Below are 20,700 nucleotides of genomic sequence, written 5' to 3'. Positions count from 1 at the left end.
TTTTACAGTGTTTTTTAAAAGTAAGAGGTTAAAATAAATAAAATAAACTTAAAAGAAAACTAGAACATTATATAAATTATTTACAATTTTTCTTCATAAGATTAAAAATAATTAATAACGTCGGTATTCTTATGAATATTTTCATCAGTAATAATAATATTGTCAGAAATAACAATTTTAGTCAGTTTATCTTCGACAACAATTATTTTTTACCATCACAAATAAAATAGATTCTTGTATTTTAACTTGTAATAGTAACGATTAACGAACATGATGCAATATGAGACTTATATGGCCATCGATCAATGTACATAAAATTCAATCGTTAATTTTTCAAATTAAACTATATTTAGGTACAACATGGCTAAATCATAGAAAACTATTTGTAATTTCATTTTTATTTTTATTTTAACAGTCGTCGTCACGTTTGTTAAATAAAATTGTCATATCGGCTGTATGCAATTATGAGCATTTATGGCAATATTAGATCAAATATTTACACATAATTTTGTGATTAATTGAATATGTTTGTTGTTATGTGGAGAATAATAGTCCCACCATTCAAATCAGATCATGTAAATTCTTATTTGAATCCATTACTTGCACCTCAAACATTTTAATACTTTTTTTTTAAAAAAGGACAGTGAATATTTATCCCTTACATTATTAGAAATAAATTTTCCAAAAGTCGTGTGTTTAATTATTACAAAAAGTATCTAACTTTGAATTTTTTTTGAAAGAAAGATGAAAGTCAAGCCTTAAAATTCTATACCCTTGTTATCACAACAAAGAATTTCTCTGATTATAATAAAGAATTTCATACTATGTTATTACAACAAAAAATTTCTCTGATTTAGAAAATATTAAAGAGCGGAGCAATAAAACTTAGTATAATTTTATCTTTATTAGAAAGTAATATTTGTTTTGAAAAAAAAATACAAGAGCTAATTAAAAAAATATATTCAACTTACAAGGGGCTCCTTTTTCCTTCGCCTCAACGGCGAACACTTTGCATATTAATTATAGATAATCGTACATTCTTACATGCTAGATATAGATACTTAAATGCAAATAAGAAGTATAGTGCATAATACAAGTACAATAATGTTTTCTTATAATTTAATATGATAAAATGTTGCATTGTAGAGGAGATCTTTTGAGACATTAAAAATTGTGTTCGTTAGATCAAAATCAAACGTCCTGAAAAAATCCCGCTTACCATTGACGAAATGAACAGCAACGGGAGAAAAAATTATAATTTAACGTCTTCCAAATCAAAAGAGAAAAAGAAAAAAAAAATAAAGAAAATGATTATTTGAAAAAAAAGTAGCATTAATTATGGTTAGGGGTGTCGATGGTACCCTTTTATCTGTTTATTCAACCTGTATCGTATCCGAAAACACGAATAAAAGTAATATTTTTTTCGTTAACTTATCAGGGTACGGGTAAAGGTAACAAATTTTTCGTTATCTTACCCGTTTTTGTATAAGATAATTTTAAAAATATTGTTATACAATAAAGTTTTGTATTTTATTAAATTTTCATAATACAAATTAGTTGTATTCATTATTAATTTTTTTTGTCTTTTTTGTTTTGAAAATTATTTTACCGAAAGCACGAATTGAAATATTAATGACACTTTTTTATCCGTTTATCCGATTTGTATTGTATTCGAAAATACGAGTATGTGTAAAGATTTTTTTTCATTATCACAACAGATACGGGTATGAAAATACCTCCACTCGACCTGTATCGGACCCCTAATTATAGTATTGACCAATTGACATAGAGAGATGTCTTAGGCAGTTAGGCAAGCGGCGATTGGCAGTCTCCAGTTTTTAAGAACTGGAGATATTACCTCTCTCTGTATCTTTTTTTGATGAAACTCTCTCTGTATCAATTGTCAACAATAGTGCTATTTAAAATTTTAGAAGAAAACAACGTGAAGAGTGCGTGGGTTTTTTGTTTGAAAAAAGAAAATCAATCTCACCTTATCTTCCCTTGCTTTATGCCGTGATGGCATAGAGCACCACGCATCTAATTTTCTTTTATTTTTAAAATAATTTTAATTAAGTTTCATAAGTACACGTTTATTAACGCAATAGCTAAGTATGTATTGAGCCATAATTAAGTGTGTAATAGGAGGTATACCGAAATTTTTATTAATATCCAAAAAAATTATAAAATTACAAAATCTACCCAACTTTTCAGAGGAATTCGAAATATGTCCCTTTCGGTGACTAAATAACTGGACAAAGCCTCTCTTTCCGGTTATTTAGTCACTAGATCCAAAAATTGAGACCAGTGACTAAATAACTGGTTTCAATAAATTCATCCGGTTACTGAATAACCGGTTTTGTTTTGTTTTTTTGTTTTTTTTTAAACATAAATTTTTTAAATTTTTTATTTTTTGTATTGAAATATTAGAAATGTTGAATATATTCCTTCGAAAATATATGAAATACAATATAATTTGACTTATTAGAAAGACTGCAACAAATAATCCGGATCAACATTTTTCAGGCCGGATTTTTCGCGGCTGTAAGAAAAATTAATATATTTCTTTATGTGTTATTGGAAAAAAATAAAAATGTTTAGATTATGAGTTATTGATACCGGTTCAAAAGTCATTTATAGATAAATACAAAAAATATTGTCATCCTTCTAGTACATTTAATTTATAAAAAAGTTGTATCTATTTTTGAAAAAAAAATAAAAACTTTAAGTTATTTAATGATTGTTATTCAAAAAGAATTCTCAAAATAGATACAACTTTTAAAAAATTAAATATACTAGAAGGATCACAATATTTTATGTATTACCTAGAAGTGACTTTTGAACCGCGATCAATAACTCACATTCAAATCATATATTTTTTTTTTTCCAATAACCCATAAAAAATATATTAATTTTTCTTACAGTCGTGAAAAATCCGGTCTGAAAAATGTTGATCCGGGTTATTTGTCACAGTCTTTCTAATAAATCAAATTATATTGTATTTCATCTACTTTCAAAGAAATATATTCAACATTTATAATATTTCAATACAAAAAATAAAAAAATTTAAATATGTTTTGTAAAAAAATAAAATCGGTTATTTAGTAACTGGATGAATTCATTGAAACCGGTTATTTAGTCACCAGTCTCAATTTCTAGATCTGGTGACTAAATAACCGAAAAGAGGGGCTTTGTCTGGTTATTTAGTCACCGAAAGAGGCAAATTTTGAAATCCCATGAAAACGTTGATAGATTGCGTAATTTTATAAAAGTTTCAGGGAGAGATATAAAATCAGTCAAGAAGATCGAAATAATCATGGACAGCTGTGAAAATACATTTTTGACTTGACAAAATTACGTGACATATATTAATAGTTATTGTCTTAATAAAAATAAATAAGCGTGCATTAATATAAAAAAAAGTACGCATCAATACAATAAGTATGTGTGTATTTTAAGATGCGTGAAAAAAAAATGAAAAATGTTTAAAGAGTGACTTCATAAAAATAGCTATCAGCCTACCAACTACCAAGCATGTTGTCTGATTAAGAGGGCCCACAAATTAATTAGCCACCTAACTAAGACTTGTACTTATTTAATTATTTGAGTCAACATATGAATTTCTAATCATTAAAAGCAGGAGAATCAATTTCATACGGAACTGAATACTACATGCATGCGGCTAGGTTAAGAGGATAATATAAAAATTGAAAGGAATCGTTGTGGTTACATTGTCTTTGTTCTTATCCAGTGAATTCAACAAGATACCGCTCATTATCAGATTTTTTTGTAATTATATTTTAGATGCCCTTTTTAGTTAAATTTATGATTTTAGAGAGACAAAATTCCCGTCGCTGTGCTAAATTTACAGTTCAATGAAATTTTAGTCAAAACTTTTCATTATCTTATCGTTTCAGTTTAAATCTGAACCGTTCGATCAGAATCCAACAAATTCGACAAAGACCTGCGATACATAGGATGCCATTAATATTCGTGCTAATATATAATGAACATGCCGGATTCAAACTCAGACGGTGAGGTACCTTACTTGATGTGATTTTCTGAAGATTCGCCAACTTATAGTCTCTGAATTTTTAAAAAGAGCTGGAATTACAATTCTATTAGGTAAAAATAAAAATTACAATTCTTGATATATATAAAATATTATCTTTTTAAATAGAGAAATTCAGATTTTTTTTATTAATATGAAATATAAAAAATATATCGATATTGTAATACATTTTTGTGAAATTTCAAAAAATAAAAAGAACGTTATGATTTATAACGTTCAGACACTGTAGCTGGACCTTATAAACCATAACGTTCAGTTAATCTGATAAAAAAGAACATTGTAGCTGGACGTTATGGTTTATAACGTCCAGCTACAATGTGTATTTTTTATTTTTTTTATGATTAATATAAACTATACTGTTTTTTTTTTAACTTCAGTTCTAACTGCAAATGTTGTGAGATTATTTTTGACGAAAAAACTCTGTAGTTGGACGTTATAAACCATAATGTCCAGTTACAGTGTTTTTTTTTAACGATCATTAGTGATTAAATTAACTAGACGTTATGGCTTATAATATCCAACTACAATATTCTAGACGTTATAAACCATAACGTTATTTTTATATTTTTATATTTCAAAATTTCATAAAATCTTATCCCATTATCAATATTTTTGTTTTCTTTTTCTATTAATAAAAAAAGTCGGAGAGAAATTCATGTGCATTTTGAACTCATGCAGTGATGCCCCACTACTATGTCACTAATAATTTGTGAATAAGAAAAACAAGATATGGTCAAGCACTGCTCACGTGAGAATCTTAGTCACTTGCCATTTCCTCTCTCTCTCTCTCTCTCTCTCTCTCTCTCTCACGCGGTCACACCCATACCTGGCTTCTGTCTGCCTTTCTGAGTGGCTTTGGACCTTTCTCTTTCCTTTTTTTAATTCTCCTTTTTGGGTCCATTGGACTTGCACTACCCCTTAAGTAATCTATCTTCTATATAAGACCCCCCCACCACCAAGGTATCAATAATATAGAATAAGTTAAAATTACAAAAGATAAAATACTTTAGGTAGCAAAGAAGAGCAGGATTCAAATGCACCGTAATTTTATACTCCAATATGCTCCACATCTTTTATCTTCGTTTTTAAAGTCCGAATAGTCGATCCGAATCACTCAACATAATCTTCATAATAAAATATTCTTGGAGACCAAATTTTATATCTTTTTAGAATTTTTTTTATTATCTTTTTACCTAGGTACAATATCACTTTATCGGATGGTTCAGAATCTCCTTAAAACAGTGAATTTGTATCTATCTAAAAAAATAATAAGAAATTCTAAAAAATATAAAATTTGGTCTCAAAGCATATTTTATTATGAAGATTATGTTGAGTGGTTCGGATCGACTATTCGGACTTTGAAAACGGAGATAAACAATGTGGAGCATATTGAAACACAAAAATTATGGTGCATTTTTAACCGTCCTCAGCAAAGAAATATATCATAGTTTTAGTTATTTACTGGCACAGACATCATATCCTTTTTAATTAACCAAATAAAGCATCCTTTTCTATATCTAACATATATTTATCTGATGATATTTTGTAGAGTAAAATGAATAGAAGCTTAAGCACACCAACAAGTTTTAATTTTTTTTTTCTTTTGTTCTCTTTTTGTGAGATCAAAAGGTTGAAAAACGAATATTTTAGTGCATTAATTTATTTCTAATAGTTATAAACCATTTGATCATATACAAAATGAACTCAAAATATTAACTCATTTTTTGTTTAATAATTTTTTTAATAGCTTTCATTTATTTTAATATATTTTTTCCTCTAAAAAAATGAACTCAAAATATAAAAAAATTGGTACATATCCTCTGAGTTTTTACTCTCATCTCTGTTAACAAAAATTAGAACCAAAATGCTTAAATTTTCAAGTATATCAAAATCAGCAATTCAAATCTCATTGTATAGTCAATTCTAATTAAAGTCGAAAAACTTGATCTCCATTTTTATTTTTTTAAAAATAAAGTAAATGAAGTCCGAATAATCTATTATTGTTGCAAGTCATTGGGGTTCGGACTTCGGATTGGCTTTAATGTTTTTTCAAATTGTTAAATTAATATTACAAAATTAGTTTGAAGAAAGATTGCTTTAGTTAGTTTGTATTTTTTCAGTTGAAGCGAAAGCCCAAGTTCCTAACCCATCTGATCTCCATAGAGATCTAGTTACACACTTGACCACACAGATCACGCCACCGTAATGTTGCTAACGAAAGGGTAACAAGGGAAAAAAGAACGCGGCGTGGATCCAACGATCAAAATCTCGAGTGCGTATCCTCTGAGATATCTCAACTTTTGCGTGACCGACGTGTCCGGTGCCTATTCGAGGGCGTTGTAGGGGTTAGTATTATGTGTGCTTTGAGATTCGTGCAGAACGTATTTAAACAGTTGGGATTTTCCATAAAGTCACTCAAAGTTTGAGATATCTCAGAGGATACGAATTCCAAAATCTCCTCCCTTGTACCAACCCCACTGGATCAAAGTATCAAACGCCTCAGATTTTCTCCGGTAACCACAACGCGGGTCCCACTGTGAATCCGAACCTTTTTCTCAGATAATTAATGCTGCGGCATTTCCCCTGTGTGACTGAGATGCTGCGGTTATTTTACGAAAGACAGCGCGCTATCAAACATAGCTACATGTAAACCTACAGATTTTGTGCCGCTTATAATTTATAGAGAAAACTAAAGCACATCACAGCCCTTGCATGAAAAGAATTCATGTAAAGTTACACGGAACCTTAAAATCTGATCAGGCTGTCAGCATTTGCTGCCTCAATCTGCCGAACTAATTAAAGGAAGATCGTGTTATTTAGTATTGTATAGCCATTAGCCCACAAATTAAAGATTGTACGGCTCTACCAAAGAATCCACCATTCAAAGATGCAACCCATGATTGTTGAATTTTTTATTTATTTATTTTCAAGTTATGTTCGATTACATTAAATAAAGTTTTGGTGGCACTCGATTTGATATTTCGGCTGTGTTTATTTTTGGTGGCTGTCTTGCCGTTTTGGTACACTTAAAATTTACGGAACTCATTCTTGTTTTCATGAATCCTATGGATTTGGTATGACTACGTGTAATCCGAACCAGTATTGTAAATAACGGTATATGGTTATCAGACGGACATACATAGTATATACCGTCAAGTGATTAATCGAAAATAGTCGGAAATAATCAATCATAATCAGAAATAATTGACCGATTAATTGAAAAATTTCTTGACGGATTGATTACTGCTAACGACTAATCGACCTAGACGAACGTTTTTTACAACACTGGTCCGAACTAATCTAAATAATATCATCACCATTTTTTTTTCTAACATAAACATGCATGCAAATAATTAAATTGTCTGTTTTTTTTGTGCGTGTTATTGCAGTACATAATTTCTGAGAATGCAAAGGCTATAGAGTATATGAAGTCAAAAAATAATAATTTATGTTACAGCATAATTGTATAGATGTTTATGCGCTAAGTTACAAAGATAAAAGCTTAACTATTTTTTTGTTTGATTTTTATTTTGCACTCTCTTCTGTTCAAGATTTATGACGTATGAAATATTATTTTACAGTTATATATGTTTATGTAGGTTATTTTCCTACCATGGTATGATAAACTAATACCAAAATATTATAAAATATTAATGTCTGTTTACAAAATATTGCAAAATATCTATCACAAAATTATTATATGATCGTTACCAAGGACGGAGGCAGGTACAATAAATGAAGGTCAAGTGACCCTTTTTTATTTTTATTTATGTATAATTTCTATATAATTTAGAGAAAATGTCATGTTACTCTGAAATTAATTACATAAAAATTGTATATGATTGAATTTTATTCACATTTAATTCCCATAATTTAATTATTTGGCTCATCTCTAATATATCATTACCCTTTGGAGTAGCTTAAATCAATTGGCCCCTGCAATATATTTTAGGTAGGGAACTTTAGAAGTTGCCTTGGCAAGGGGATTACATGTGAATCAAACACTTAAATATTCCATAATGAGCAAGATAGTCCGCATAATCCCTCTAAAGATAGCATTAGAAAACACTGCTTAGGTTAATCATGGATGTTTTTAAGCTTATCTTCTTTAAAAGGGTTAGCATGTGTAGCCCCTAAAGTGCAGTCTTCTTTTGAACTAAATGGAAATTTTGAAGTTGTTAATGAGAAATCTTAAGGAACTACACTTTTAGCTACCCAATATAGGTAGCTATTGTATGTTTATTTATATATTTTTTTGTAATATTGAAGTGATTCTCATTTAAGGTATCTAAATTTATCTTTAATTATTTGTATGATTTTTTTTGGGACCTGATGTATAGCTACTATGTAGTTAGAAGCCGGTTAACGCTCCATGCAGGAGCATAGGCATGCACAATGAATGAGAGTCAATTGACCCTTATTTTTGTGTGTTTATGTACAATTTAGAGTAAAATGTAATATGTATTGTATAATTGACTCTCATTCTCAGCTTGAAATTTTTATATGATTGACTCTTATTCACATTTGACCTTCTTGTAGTTTGAAAGTCTGGCTCTACCTCTAACTATATGAGAGATTTAGGACTTTAAGTAGCATAATTAAACACTAAATATGATAGAATTTTTTTATTTATAATCAATGGTCAATCTACTAACAAAGGCATGTAAAGATATTTAAGTTTGCATCCTCTAGTTCACACATGTACTTTTGTTTATAGATTTTTTTTTTTATTGTATTTAAAGCTTGTCATTGTTTATATATATATTTTTTAAATAGTATGTTAATTATCTCTAGACCAAATATTTATATTTACCATTGGTATTAACAATTTTTGTCTAAAGAATGACATAGATTTACTCTCCGTTCATTAATTGCAATGTATTTTTCTATAGAAAATTTTCTTATAATTTATTCTATAATGTTCAAGGTTTACTATATATGTAACTTCCAGGTAGCGGATTTTACTTTTTTTTTTTTACAATGTTCGAGCTCAATGTGTAACTATCCTGGTAGCTAAATGCGTAGCCAGATATCAGCCCCCAGTTAACACCTCCACTTTTATAATATCCTGCCCAATTTGATCATTTTATATCAACAAATCTTTAATAAAGAAGAATGATTAATGTTATAGGAGGGAGCATTTAAGCACAACTAGTTCTTCTATGGCAGTAGTATCCATTAAGATAGGTGCAGCGAGTGATACAAACAAAATGTCAAGAAGAATCCGATAGAAGAACCAATCAATAAATAACAGAAACTAAAATAAAATAATTTTCTGTATATTTTAAACCAATAAATTTTGCATCATTTGTTATTCCACCATATAAATTATCACAAATAAATGCCAAATGAAACCAAAAGAGGCACCATTTTGCCAGACTCACAAAGAAAAGAGACCAGGGATGAAGACAAAACTCTCTGATTGGTAGGTAAACAAGAGGCAGTCATTTAAAGAAATTGGCATTAACTCCAATGTAAGAGTCAAGTTTTATTTTTAAGTAAATTGTACAAATAATCCTTAAATATCATTCAATTATCATTATGATCCTAATTTTTTTTAAGAATATCATTTTGACTTTCAAGTTATCAATTTATTAATAAATTATCCTGTTATGATCATATGTCAAAAAACAAGATGAAAAGATACATTAGCATCTATGGCCTATGCTATAATGACAATATGATAAGAATTAAGATGTGTGCAAATATTATTTTGAATTAATTAATGATGGCTCATACACCACTGGTACTATCGATTTAATTTTAATATAATGCATTAAAATTATATAATTTTCATAATTTTTAAAATTTTATGTGATTACACTTATACTAGTTGCTAACCCATGATGAGACGATAGATAAAAATATAATTTTTAATTGATTTTAAACATGGGATCAACTTGGCAAGAATTAAAATTGTAGAGGAGTAAAATGATATTTCTAAAATTTTAAGGTCTCAAATTGTAAATGGATGATGTGTAATTTGTTATTTTATTTTTTAAATGGAAAACGTCCGTATGCTGTTCAAGAGGCCATTTAGGGGGTGATGTCTCTGTGTCACTGTGTACTTGTCTTTTTTTTTGAAATGTTCTCTGTGTACTTGTCAATGAATGAATCTACCAAAGATCCTTTGTGTGCTAGATGGAATCTTTAGTCCAAAATCCAAATTAACATTTGCTGTGTGCCTGTGTCACACTGCCACCATTGGTGTTCTTTTCATTTAATTATTTATTGTTTAATCTTTTGTACCAATTATTCTTGCTTGTGTAAGTAGGATTCCTCAACACACAAGAAAAGAAAGCTATATTGAACTGTAACTTTTTTTTCTTTTATTAAATACGGTGATGCTATTAGATATTTAGATTCATGTGCAAATAGGCATTTAAAAACTTAAAAGTAGTTAAAAAAATTGCTTAACTAATTATTTGACAAAAATAAAATTAGGCATCATGAGATACCCATAAGCCTCTTAATAAGTTCTCACAGTAGTACATACCTAACTTAAATTATATATCATTGAGTTAATATATGGAAATTACATGTTATTTAAAAAAAAATCAAAATTACATGTAATTGAACTAATATATAAATGAGTAGCTATTGCTCTTGTAATCAAACTTTTTTACTTTTACAGAGGCTATTAAGGGATAAATAGCTCATTCAAAATATGAAGCTTTCTATAATCAATTACTTAATTAGAAATTAAATACCACAAATTAGAGAAGAAAAAAAATGAAACCAAGTGGAATTTTCTCTGGTTTGAGTTGGCCAAGACTCTTTAGATCCAGTGCAGTACTTCACCGTGTAGAATGAGATCCGAGTCAACAGTTTAATCTGACACGAATCTCAAAGCGAGCCTTTATATTCTAAATAAATTCCAGATTAATTAAGTACTTTAGGGGATACGCACTGGACTCTAATAAGAGTGCCAATTGAAAATGGTGCTCCTGCTTCAGCCTTTAGTAGAGATAACCCCACTACTTAGTGCTGCCTAAGCAATCTTAATAATTAATTAATGAAAGTATCCCAATCTAGACTTTCCCTTTTTGAAAAGGATCCACCTCTTTAAAACCTGGCAGCGGTAGTGCTCTGCTGCCCGGATTTTAATTTAAGGATTGAACACTAGAGTTTCTTCTCTTTCAAGCATCTAGTTGAGTTCCTCATTCAATTGCCTTTGAATTGGTTTTTCTCATGGAGGTACCTAATTATTTCTCTCTGTTTTTTTCTTCTTCTTTATTTCGTGTTTTGTTCTAATTAGAAAGTACTGTTCATGAATCATGATCAGAAGAAACACCTGGCAGTAAGTACTGCTACTTCAAATTAATGATTTATTAGTTGATATTTTTCTGGAGAGAAAACTGAAAAAGAAACAAAGAAAGTCACATACTCTTAGTTGAGATATATACTGTTTCAAGGATCACATTACAATTTTTCAATTCTTATAACTTTGATGTTCTTCATTTAGGTTGATAAGCTAGTTTAATGCATTGAAGAGAGCTGCATGCAACCTACATGTCAATTTCCTTTACCAAGCTTCTCTGCCATATGATTAAAGGTTATTATTCAAGCATGATATAATGGAGCTTTACTCAGGCTACCTTGAAGACCCTTTTAATCACATGAAACTTCTTTGGTACTTTTTTTCCTCCTTTTCTCATCTTGCTTTTCTGATCTTTTATTATCCCTGAGATAGATATATCGAATTAAAGCTTATCAAAATTTGACGAATAATTATGTTATTTTGAAGGGAAAAAAAAAAAAAACTGTGAATATGAAAAAGAACACGGGACTTTCCAAAAAGATAAAAGAATATAGGAATACTACTTTTTTACTTTTCTTATTGAAATAGAAAAAATTGGTACGAACTCTCTTTCCAAGTTGTAATGGTACTATCTAGTGTAGGCTAAATAACAAAATCAGAATCTGGTATTGCTTTCCCTAGAAGAAGGAAACGACAGATCAATTAATTAAGTGGATATGAGCCTCTCTATTATGGCATTACTGCTATGTAGCATCTATTTAGTCCTGAATTTCATATAAAATGGGGATTTTGATGCTATGACCCTGTTCAATTGCATAGTTATGATGGAAACGGATCGGATAATAGTCAAATCATATCTTTACCCGTTTTAATTTATATACGGATACACATAGATTCAGATACAAGTACCAAAACAGATATACATATATATACGAATATGAGAGTAAGACTTGCTTAAATCTTATAAAATGCATTGAATTTATAATAAATTAAAATTTTCGATATAAATGCTAAAATTTGTAGCATGTATCTAATTATAACGATACAACATAATTACTTTTATAATGAACTTTCAACTATATAATATATATATCTTATAAGATGGATATTTTATAAATTCAAAATTTTATCCGCATCCATATTCACTCAGCAATTTACATATTTAATATCCGTATTTAATTTGCCAATATAGATCAGATACTGATCGGATCGATCCGTTTTCATCCTAGCATAAGGCAAGTCAGACATCCCAACTCAATCATATTTCATTTCGTTAGTTCCAAAATCCGTTTTCTTTTGCTACTATTGAGGAATCAGTGCCACTTCTAAAGTTTACCACTCAAAAATTACCAATTTATTCAAAAAAAGAAGAAAAAAAATAACAGCCCCTCTTGCCTCTCCTAAAATCTAAAGTTTAATCACAAAGTTCACTTTTTTGACCGGCCTAGATATATTCGCTGTAATGTACCGTTGGTGCATGTACGTTGGTCGTTTGTTGTGCTCTCCTCGCCACACAAGAAACAAAGGCAAATTTATCCTTTTGTCTTTTAGGCAATATACATTAGCTGGGTTTTACAATCCAACGAGGATGTGATACGTAACCTAGGTAGCGCACTGGAGAGTCCAGTTTAGATGCGACAGCCCCAAAGTCTACCGGTACTAAAACCTTATTACCACCATTACTAAGGTCATCAGTACGAAGAAGCGAAGAAGAAATTTAACACAAATTGAAGATTTCATTCATGCGTGAGGAATTGGTATTTCACGAGAAATTATTTGCGTCAGCGAAAAAACCTCTTAAATTCTCCTTTTCCTTCTCCTATAGAGAATAGTGAGATATGAACTCTTTTTTTTCTTTTATTATAGTGTGGTAATTTTGCATTTTCTATATTCAAATTTTGTTAATGTCTCGATCGTCATAGTGTTAAATTGGGCCAATTCTTGAATATTTTATACATCTTTTCTGCGAATTCTTCTCCGTCCATGTAATTTTCTATTAAATTCTTGCTAACATCTCATCATTCCGATGAGGAATTAAATATATTTTGATATTTCATCATATCCAAGCTGATACACACATGATCTCTTTTTTATTCCAACTTAGTACAAAAATTGAGGCCATAACACAATAAAATAATCTGTCTAAAAATATGCAAACAGACAAGCTTAATATATCCCTATAAATATGAAAAATAAAAAAAATAAATGATACTGGAGATATCCAGTTTAATAGGTAACTGGAGAGGAGAAGTGATGAATATGAATTTGATGTTTTTGGTTCTTTCACTTTGACGTGTGAGATGACGAGCAAAATTGACCCTACTGTCACTCATCTCAACATGATAACTTTCTTTAATATTATGATTGGTACCTAATTTTATTATAATATTATTTTATCATTTGTGTCCGTCCATTTCAACGTCAAAAGAAAAAATAATATACAATGCAAAAAAACACAAGTCCCTGTCGTCGAGCCAGGTGAGAGCCATACGAGTCGGAAACCAACATGATCATGATAACTTTAGAATCGTGTTAGTGCTTTTGATTTTGTACAGTGTTCTGATAAATAAATTGCATGTCATGATGATTTATTTTATGGATTGTAATAGTATGAAAGCACTATGATTGTATAAAAAGTTTGGGATGGGACTTGACATAGATCTATTGTTCCATATTTAAAAAGAAAATATCTGCTAAAAGTTAAGAAAATGTTTTCTATATATTTTTGGAGCAACTGAAGTTGATAAAAAAAATTGCAACTGAATTTGATATAAAAATTGGATACAAATGCTTTTAACAAAAGGATATAAAAATTTGTTGGATATGCTTGAAAAATTAAAGTTATAAACTTTTTACTTGGTCACTTAATTTTTTTTTCTGAAATTAGAAAACCGGTTAAACAATACTTTTATCAGTTTTTAAAAGCATGATCAAATGATCTTCAATTTATATTAATTTTAATACTTGCATGGCTTATCAATGTGGTTAAGAACATATTTTTAATTCTACTGTTATATTTTGATGAGTTTTAACATCATTAATATCCCAAAATTATTTTGACATTTTTTTTTAATTCTACTTTAGATAGTTTTTCATACTTTGCTACGGACGAAAAAAATGTATTGGAGAATAAAATATAAATAAATATAAATAAAAGTTTCATGGCAATCACATAATGAATTAATTAATTTTCTATATAGAATTAGAAGTACATATTGATGATTAATTATGACTAAAAATAAAAATTTAAATAAACTTTAGCTATACGATTAAATTTGAAATAATTTGATAATAATGAGGTATACACAATAATTAAAAATATTGACCGATTTGACATGTTTAAGAAGCCTTGAATACCACCCAATATTAGTAAACACCAGAAATGAATTCTTTTACATAAACGTTAATTGACAGTTGAAGTTGATCCCCCATGCAAATATCCAGTCTAAGACCTCTCCTGTACCTAAACTACTGGAGAAAATGACTATCAACGGAAAGAAAATGAAAACGACGTCTCATGACGTCATGCTAGAATCATTCAAAGTTGCAAACGAAGTTGCGGCTCCATCGGTCCATCCTCACCAACGCCGAATTCATATCACCTGAGGTAACAGAATATTTCTGTTTGGATATTGACCGTCCTATCAGAATCCTGACGAATACTGAAGGGTCCTGTGCATTCCTTTTCGGACCGGATTGACCGAATTCCGATCGGACGGTCTCAATATAATAACAAATATTGTATTACCTCAGAGGTTACGGACTCACCAACGCCTCTCACTCGAAAGTCGTAACTGGTCAACTACGCAATAGACTAACTAACGGAGCTTTATGCCCGTCTATTTTAACGGCGAATATCTCCGTTAAAACGCAGCAGACTAGAACGAAGCCTTTTAACGGACCGCTACGCGACAAACCAATGAGATTTATTGTTCGCACTTATAAACAAGTAGCAGTAACTCGCAGTGCGGGAAATTGGCTTCCAGTATGTTCACTTCCACTTCCTCTTCCTCTTCGTAAGGAAAATATTCCCTCCACTCCATTGGTTAATTGAACTTGTGAACCAGCGAACTCAGAGCAATGGATCTGCTCTCGCAGCTAGGGTTTCATTTCTCGTCTTTAGGGTTTAGCATGTATTCTTCTTCTACGACACGAGTTTCTCTTCTCTCTCAATGCAACCAAGCAAGCTAGGAGATTTGCATCTGATGTTAAGGTTCTAATTCTAATCGCTTATTATTCGAATTTGGGGTGCTTATTACAAATTTAAATAGGAATGAGTTCTTTGATTTAATTTTTGGATTTCGAGGAACTTTTGGGTATGTTTTTTAGAGTCCCTATTACAGATTGTATGTTTTCTTATGGAACAGTAACTTTTGACTTTTTTTATTGTCGATTATTTATCAAATTGATCTCGTCCCTTTTGCTCTGTTTTGGTTCATTACTTGGAAATTCATTTGTGGAACATTTTCGCTTCTATTTACTTATTTTAGTACCGATAACTATTAGAGGTATGCATAAATTTCTAACCGAATGAAGTTAAAAGACTTGGTAGCTTTCTGCTTTATGAATTATGCAATGAGATTTGACAAGATACTGAAGAGTCTTCCTCAAGCTTCCAATGAAATTGGGGAAAAAAGTTGCATACTTTTGGAGCAGATTCCTCTACTTGACAGACGAACAATTACTTTTGGAAAGTTTCTCACACCTTATTGTTCTAAATTTTACTTAGCGTGATTGTATCTATGTTTCGCAGTCCTAATAGCATGACCTCGGCTTCAACTCAATTTGCAAGTTCTATGAGGATAGGAGGGATGTATGATAGAGATCACCAACTTGGCGGCATGTGGAATGATCCGTACCAAGTCGATGACAGCCAGACCACAAGCCCATCATTGGGTGATGTTAAACTCGATAATCCGGTGAGATTTTTGCTGTTTTTTAATCCCTTTTTGGTTGTAATTTTTCTAGATTTGCAAATTATACGAAATATTTATTCTGGTGTTTGTAAATGAGAGTCAACATTTCTCTCTTTGTGGCAATAAATTAATAGCTGAGATCATGGTAAGTTCAGGCAAAAATTTACTAAATAACGGTTGACTTTTCATATTAAATCAAGTTACTTCACAATTGTTAATGCAAACATGGAAAGCACATCTGGTCATGTTTGGCTTGGTTTCAGCTCAATTTGGGCTTAGAAAATGCAAGGTGTTTAGGTAGGGACAAAACTGTCTACTTCCAATGGAATATGCCTTTTTCATCATGTTATTTTAAAGGACATGTTCATGCATGTGTAACTGTGCAAGCATTTTAGCAAAAGTTTGTCCTTTTTGAAAATGTCAAATACGGTAATTATTGATGCAATTAGCAAAATTTTCTTTTGTTGCTTGCTCATTTCTCTTATACCTTTTCGTTATATAGTTGGATGATGTTCCAAATGAGCTACAAGGATCGTCAAAAAGTTACGAGCATGAAACTAGCAAGCCACCTGAAAAGGTAAACATTTACTGTATTTATGAAGAAGTTTCTATTGTGTCCTTAAAGAAATGTACTTATAGTTGTAGAAACGGGAAACCAATTGGAGGGAGGAGAGAAATGGGGAATGAGAGGTAGCTTCTGATGTTATTCAAAAGTGGAAAGCAAGGGCCCTAGTGTCTCTAACTTGTATGATATATGCTTGTCCAACCATATTTTTATTGAATTTATTTCAGGTCTTAAGAAGGCTTGCCCAGAATAGAGAGGCTGCTAGAAAAAGCCGATTACGCAAAAAGGTAGACTGAAAAAAGAGAGGACATTGTTGATTTCTATTTGCTTGTCAATTGAATCTTTTATTTCTCTTTCCCCTGTCCTAGGCTTACATCCAACAATTAGAGACAAGCCGCATAAAATTGGCTCAGTTAGAGCAAGAACTTGATCGTACCAGAAACCAGGTAAAAGAAACATTATATGAATTAAAAGATAAAATAATGTTCAATGAATCAGTCAGGGGCCAACTTCTTTTGTTTTTCAATTGCAGGGTGGGTACATTAGTGGACACTTGGGAGAATCGAATGTTGGTTTAAATGGAGCTGTTAATTCAGGTAATTTATAATTTTTTTTTTTTTTTTGAAGTCACATTCCAAAATTTGTATCACATGGTTTGTTTGCTTCCATTTTTTATGCCATCGAGTTCAATGGTGTCTATGGAAGCAATGAATTCATTACTTGCTTTTAGACAAGGCAGAAATATAGTAATTTGAAAACAAAGACAAGGTCATGGTACAATACTGACATGCTTTTTAGTTGGCTTTTTGAACTTTATATTGATAGTTCTTTCTCTTTCTTTTCTTTTTCTTTTTATTTCATTTGTTATTCCTTCAATTTTTTATTTCTCTTGAATTCGTTATTTCTTTTCCTCCAGTTCTTAGATTGGTATCGTTCTCTAGAGTAAGGCTTAGGTGCTATGGTTAGCATAAGGTATTCCGTGCTACGGCTCAAAAAACCAATTATATAAACTTCAAATTTCGATCTATGTAGCTAAGTAAATTTGTTATATAATGAACTTGTAGAATACTAATTTATACTTTTTTTTATGATTTATGAAAGACGGCAAAAACTGGCCTAAAACATTGGCAATTTTCTTTTATTTTTAAGCCATTTTTTGTCATATTTCATAAATCATAAAAAAATATTAATTTTTTTTCAAAAATAGTAAAAATTGGTATTCTACAAGTTCATTATATAACCAATTTACTGAGGTACTTAGATCGAAGTTTGAAGCTTATATGATAAATTTTTGAGACCGTAGCATGGAAGGCTTTATGCTATCCATAGCACCTAAGCCTTACTCCATTCTGTAATTTGTACTTATTGCTGTCCAATTTGTTACCCGGGTATTGTTCTTGCAAACCAAACCTGATAATTAACCACAAGGCAAAGAACAGTCAATTTTTTGTTACATTTATACACCCAACAGAACTTTAGAATGTTAATTTGTTAAATGCTCGTGGAATTTCTCCCTCCTATCAGCAGAAATTGCGGCATTTGAAATACAATACGCGCACTGGGTGGATGAGCAAACCCGGCTGACGTGTGAACTGAGAAGCGCGATACAAGCACAAGTGTCAGATATTGAGTTGCACATGTTGGTAGAGAGTAGCATGAGCCACTATGAGAATCTCTACAGAATAAAGGCTATTGCTGCCAGATCGGATGTATTCTACATTATGTCTGGTATGTGGCGAACCTCAGCTGAGCGGTTTTTCCTCTGGATGGGTGGCTTTCGACCTTCTGAACTCTTAAAGGTGAGATAATCCCTTCAGTGCACCTTTTGGGAATTATGCAAAAAGATTGTACGAGGAAATTGTAGAATTAGTTATTTTTTATGTTTTTTCTTTGAAAAATACTTCTTTATTTGAAAACTAAAGTGCCTGCATTTCTCTTAAATGGTTCTCTAGTACTGATGGTTTTTCAATTAAATATGGTACTCAACTTTTGAGAAGACTGAACCATTAATGAAAAATTATGCTGCTTAGTAAAGTTTACTCCATTTTTTCTAGCTGGAGGTGGCTGAGCTGCTCTCATAAATTAGAAATTAGCAATTTTGTCCTTCATACTTCAATTTTTACAAGTGCTAATTCTTTTCAGCTCCCCGCATAAAATAAAATTACACTACAACAACTTATTCAGCCCCTCAATCTCAATTTTCTGGTTCCGGCCCTGGTTCTATTTTTGATTTCATCAATTCATTACCATATTAGCATATCCTAATAATATGTTATATTACCAAGGGTGTTAAAGCTTAACTAATGGTTTAACTCGAAAAATAGAAAAGAAGTTTTAACTAAGGGTAGCAGCTAAGGAGTTGGTTTTATATTTTCTAATTCAAATATAATTGTTTTGCAATTTAAGAAATTGGACTTACCTGCAATATCTTGATATGTAAAAACCTTTTTTTGTTCGAATTTCCCTTCTTGTTTCATACTTAAATTTTTTATTTTTGTATAATTTGTTTTAACTTGGTTAATAGATTCTGGTTCCACAACTGGAGCCGTTGGCAGAATCACAAACAGCGGCAGTCAATGGCTTGAGAAAGTCTTCACAGCAAGCCGAAGATGCCCTCTCACAAGGGATGGAAAAGCTCCAGCAGACACTTTCTGAGACCCTGACGATGGGACCCCTTGGTGGACCTGATGCCATTGTCAATAATTACATGGGCCAGATGGCAAATGCACTAGGAAAGCTTGAGGCTCTCGTCAATTTTGTGAACCAGGTGATGATTCATTTCCGTTACTGTAGTTTATTTGATAAGGTACTATTTAGTGCTAGTTATTTTAGTGTCATGGTTGAGTGCCTTTTTCCGAATTCTCAGTTTCAAAATGATTTGTTACAGTTGCCATTTGCCAATATGGGTTGTTTCCTTAAAGAGTGAACGTATGCAAAAGCCAAAAGGAACTTTAAGATCACAACAGGAAAAAATGATATAATAAAATTAGTACCTAACATATGGTCACAATATGATGCATGTGTTTTCCAAATCGACATTTCGAAAACCAAATTGTCTTTCCTGAAACCCCAAAATTGCGTACATAAGTGTGTATTCACAAAAACTAAAAAACACATAATTGAGGGGCTGAACTGGAAAACATTAAATAGATGGAGGGATTGAATTTGCAATGTACCCTTTTGTTTATGAAACAGGGGGACCACCTAAGGCAGGAAGCGCTGCAGCAGATGTACAAAATTTTGACAATTCGACAAGCTGCTCGAGGCCTCCTTGTATTAGGTGACTACTTCCAGCGGCTTCGAGCTCTTAGTTCATTGTGGGCTGCACGGCCCCGCGAACCTTCATAAATCATTCTCTGAATAGACAGTAATTTCATGTATAATCATGTCAGATGCCTGTCTCTGACAGATGAGGCCAGCCTAGAAAAAATGATGGCAGAAAAAGTGGCTTTGAGATAAACTAAGTTTAGGCCAAATGGATTACGTGTAAATATATTTGTAAGCTGCTAGTAGCAAAATGTCTGTTTATAGTGCTTCATGTCGTAGTGATGTATATGTTTTGATGATTGGTACATTTATGTAAAATTATGGCAGGTCACGCCTGTCACTCATGTCATGAAATGAATAATTTCCCAACTATTGTTGATTTTTTTCCCTCAAGTGTGCTCATTCTATCAGTTCTTTATTTTTTATTTTTTGAAAAAACTATTCTATCAGTTTTGTTGCTGTGGCTTTATCTAAATTGTTCAAATTGTAGGCACTTTTTATTTTGCGGGTTAACTTTGCTGAAACATACTTCATCAAGAATAAATTTACGCCTATACATCTATATATTTTTGTAAAAAGGAATTGCAAGCCGTCAACAGTTTCCATTTACAACGGAACAGAA

At 31.1% G+C, this 20,700-nt stretch overlaps 1 protein-coding gene across 4 annotated transcripts; it reads left to right on the top strand.

The window, feature by feature from the left end:
* The first annotated feature begins 11,127 nt into the window (after positions 1–11,127).
* Positions 11,128–20,454, top strand: TGA1 (bZIP transcription factor family protein). 4 transcript variants are annotated; one of them, XM_078323643.1, is made up of 10 exons: positions 11,128–11,266; positions 11,535–11,702; positions 16,084–16,249; positions 16,749–16,823; positions 17,039–17,098; positions 17,180–17,257; positions 17,344–17,407; positions 18,339–18,610; positions 19,336–19,578; positions 20,007–20,454. In XM_078323643.1, exons 2-10 carry the CDS (start codon positions 11,647–11,649, stop codon positions 20,157–20,159), a joined length of 1,167 nt encoding a protein of 388 aa, XP_078179769.1. In that variant the 5' UTR covers positions 11,128–11,266; positions 11,535–11,646; the 3' UTR covers positions 20,160–20,454. The 4 variants fall into 4 exon arrangements, with proteins under 4 accessions (XP_078179769.1, XP_078179768.1, XP_078179771.1 ...); XM_078323642.1 differs by having other exon boundaries at positions 18,336–18,610; XM_078323645.1 differs by lacking the exons at positions 11,128–11,266; positions 11,535–11,702 and adding an exon at positions 15,252–15,543.
* Positions 20,455–20,700: the final 246 nt, after the last annotated feature.

The sequence above is a fragment of the Carex rostrata genome, chromosome 22 (genome assembly GCF_964058835.1).
Source record: "Carex rostrata chromosome 22, lpCarRost1.2, whole genome shotgun sequence".
NCBI classification, from domain to species: Eukaryota; Viridiplantae; Streptophyta; class Magnoliopsida; order Poales; family Cyperaceae; genus Carex; species Carex rostrata.
This window is presented reverse-complemented; position numbering and strand designations above follow the sequence as displayed.

Excerpts from the sequence above, each read along its gene's own strand:
- TGA1 (XM_078323642.1), top strand. The coding sequence starts at position 11,647 with ATGGAGCTTTACTCAGGCTACCTTGAAGACCCTTTTAATCACATGAAA. Across the intron at positions 11,703-16,083 it reads AATCACATGAAACTTCTTTG|TCCTAATAGCATGACCTCGG; the intron begins GTACTTTTTTTC and ends TATGTTTCGCAG. Across the intron at positions 18,611-19,335 it reads GACCTTCTGAACTCTTAAAG|ATTCTGGTTCCACAACTGGA; the intron begins GTGAGATAATCC and ends CTTGGTTAATAG.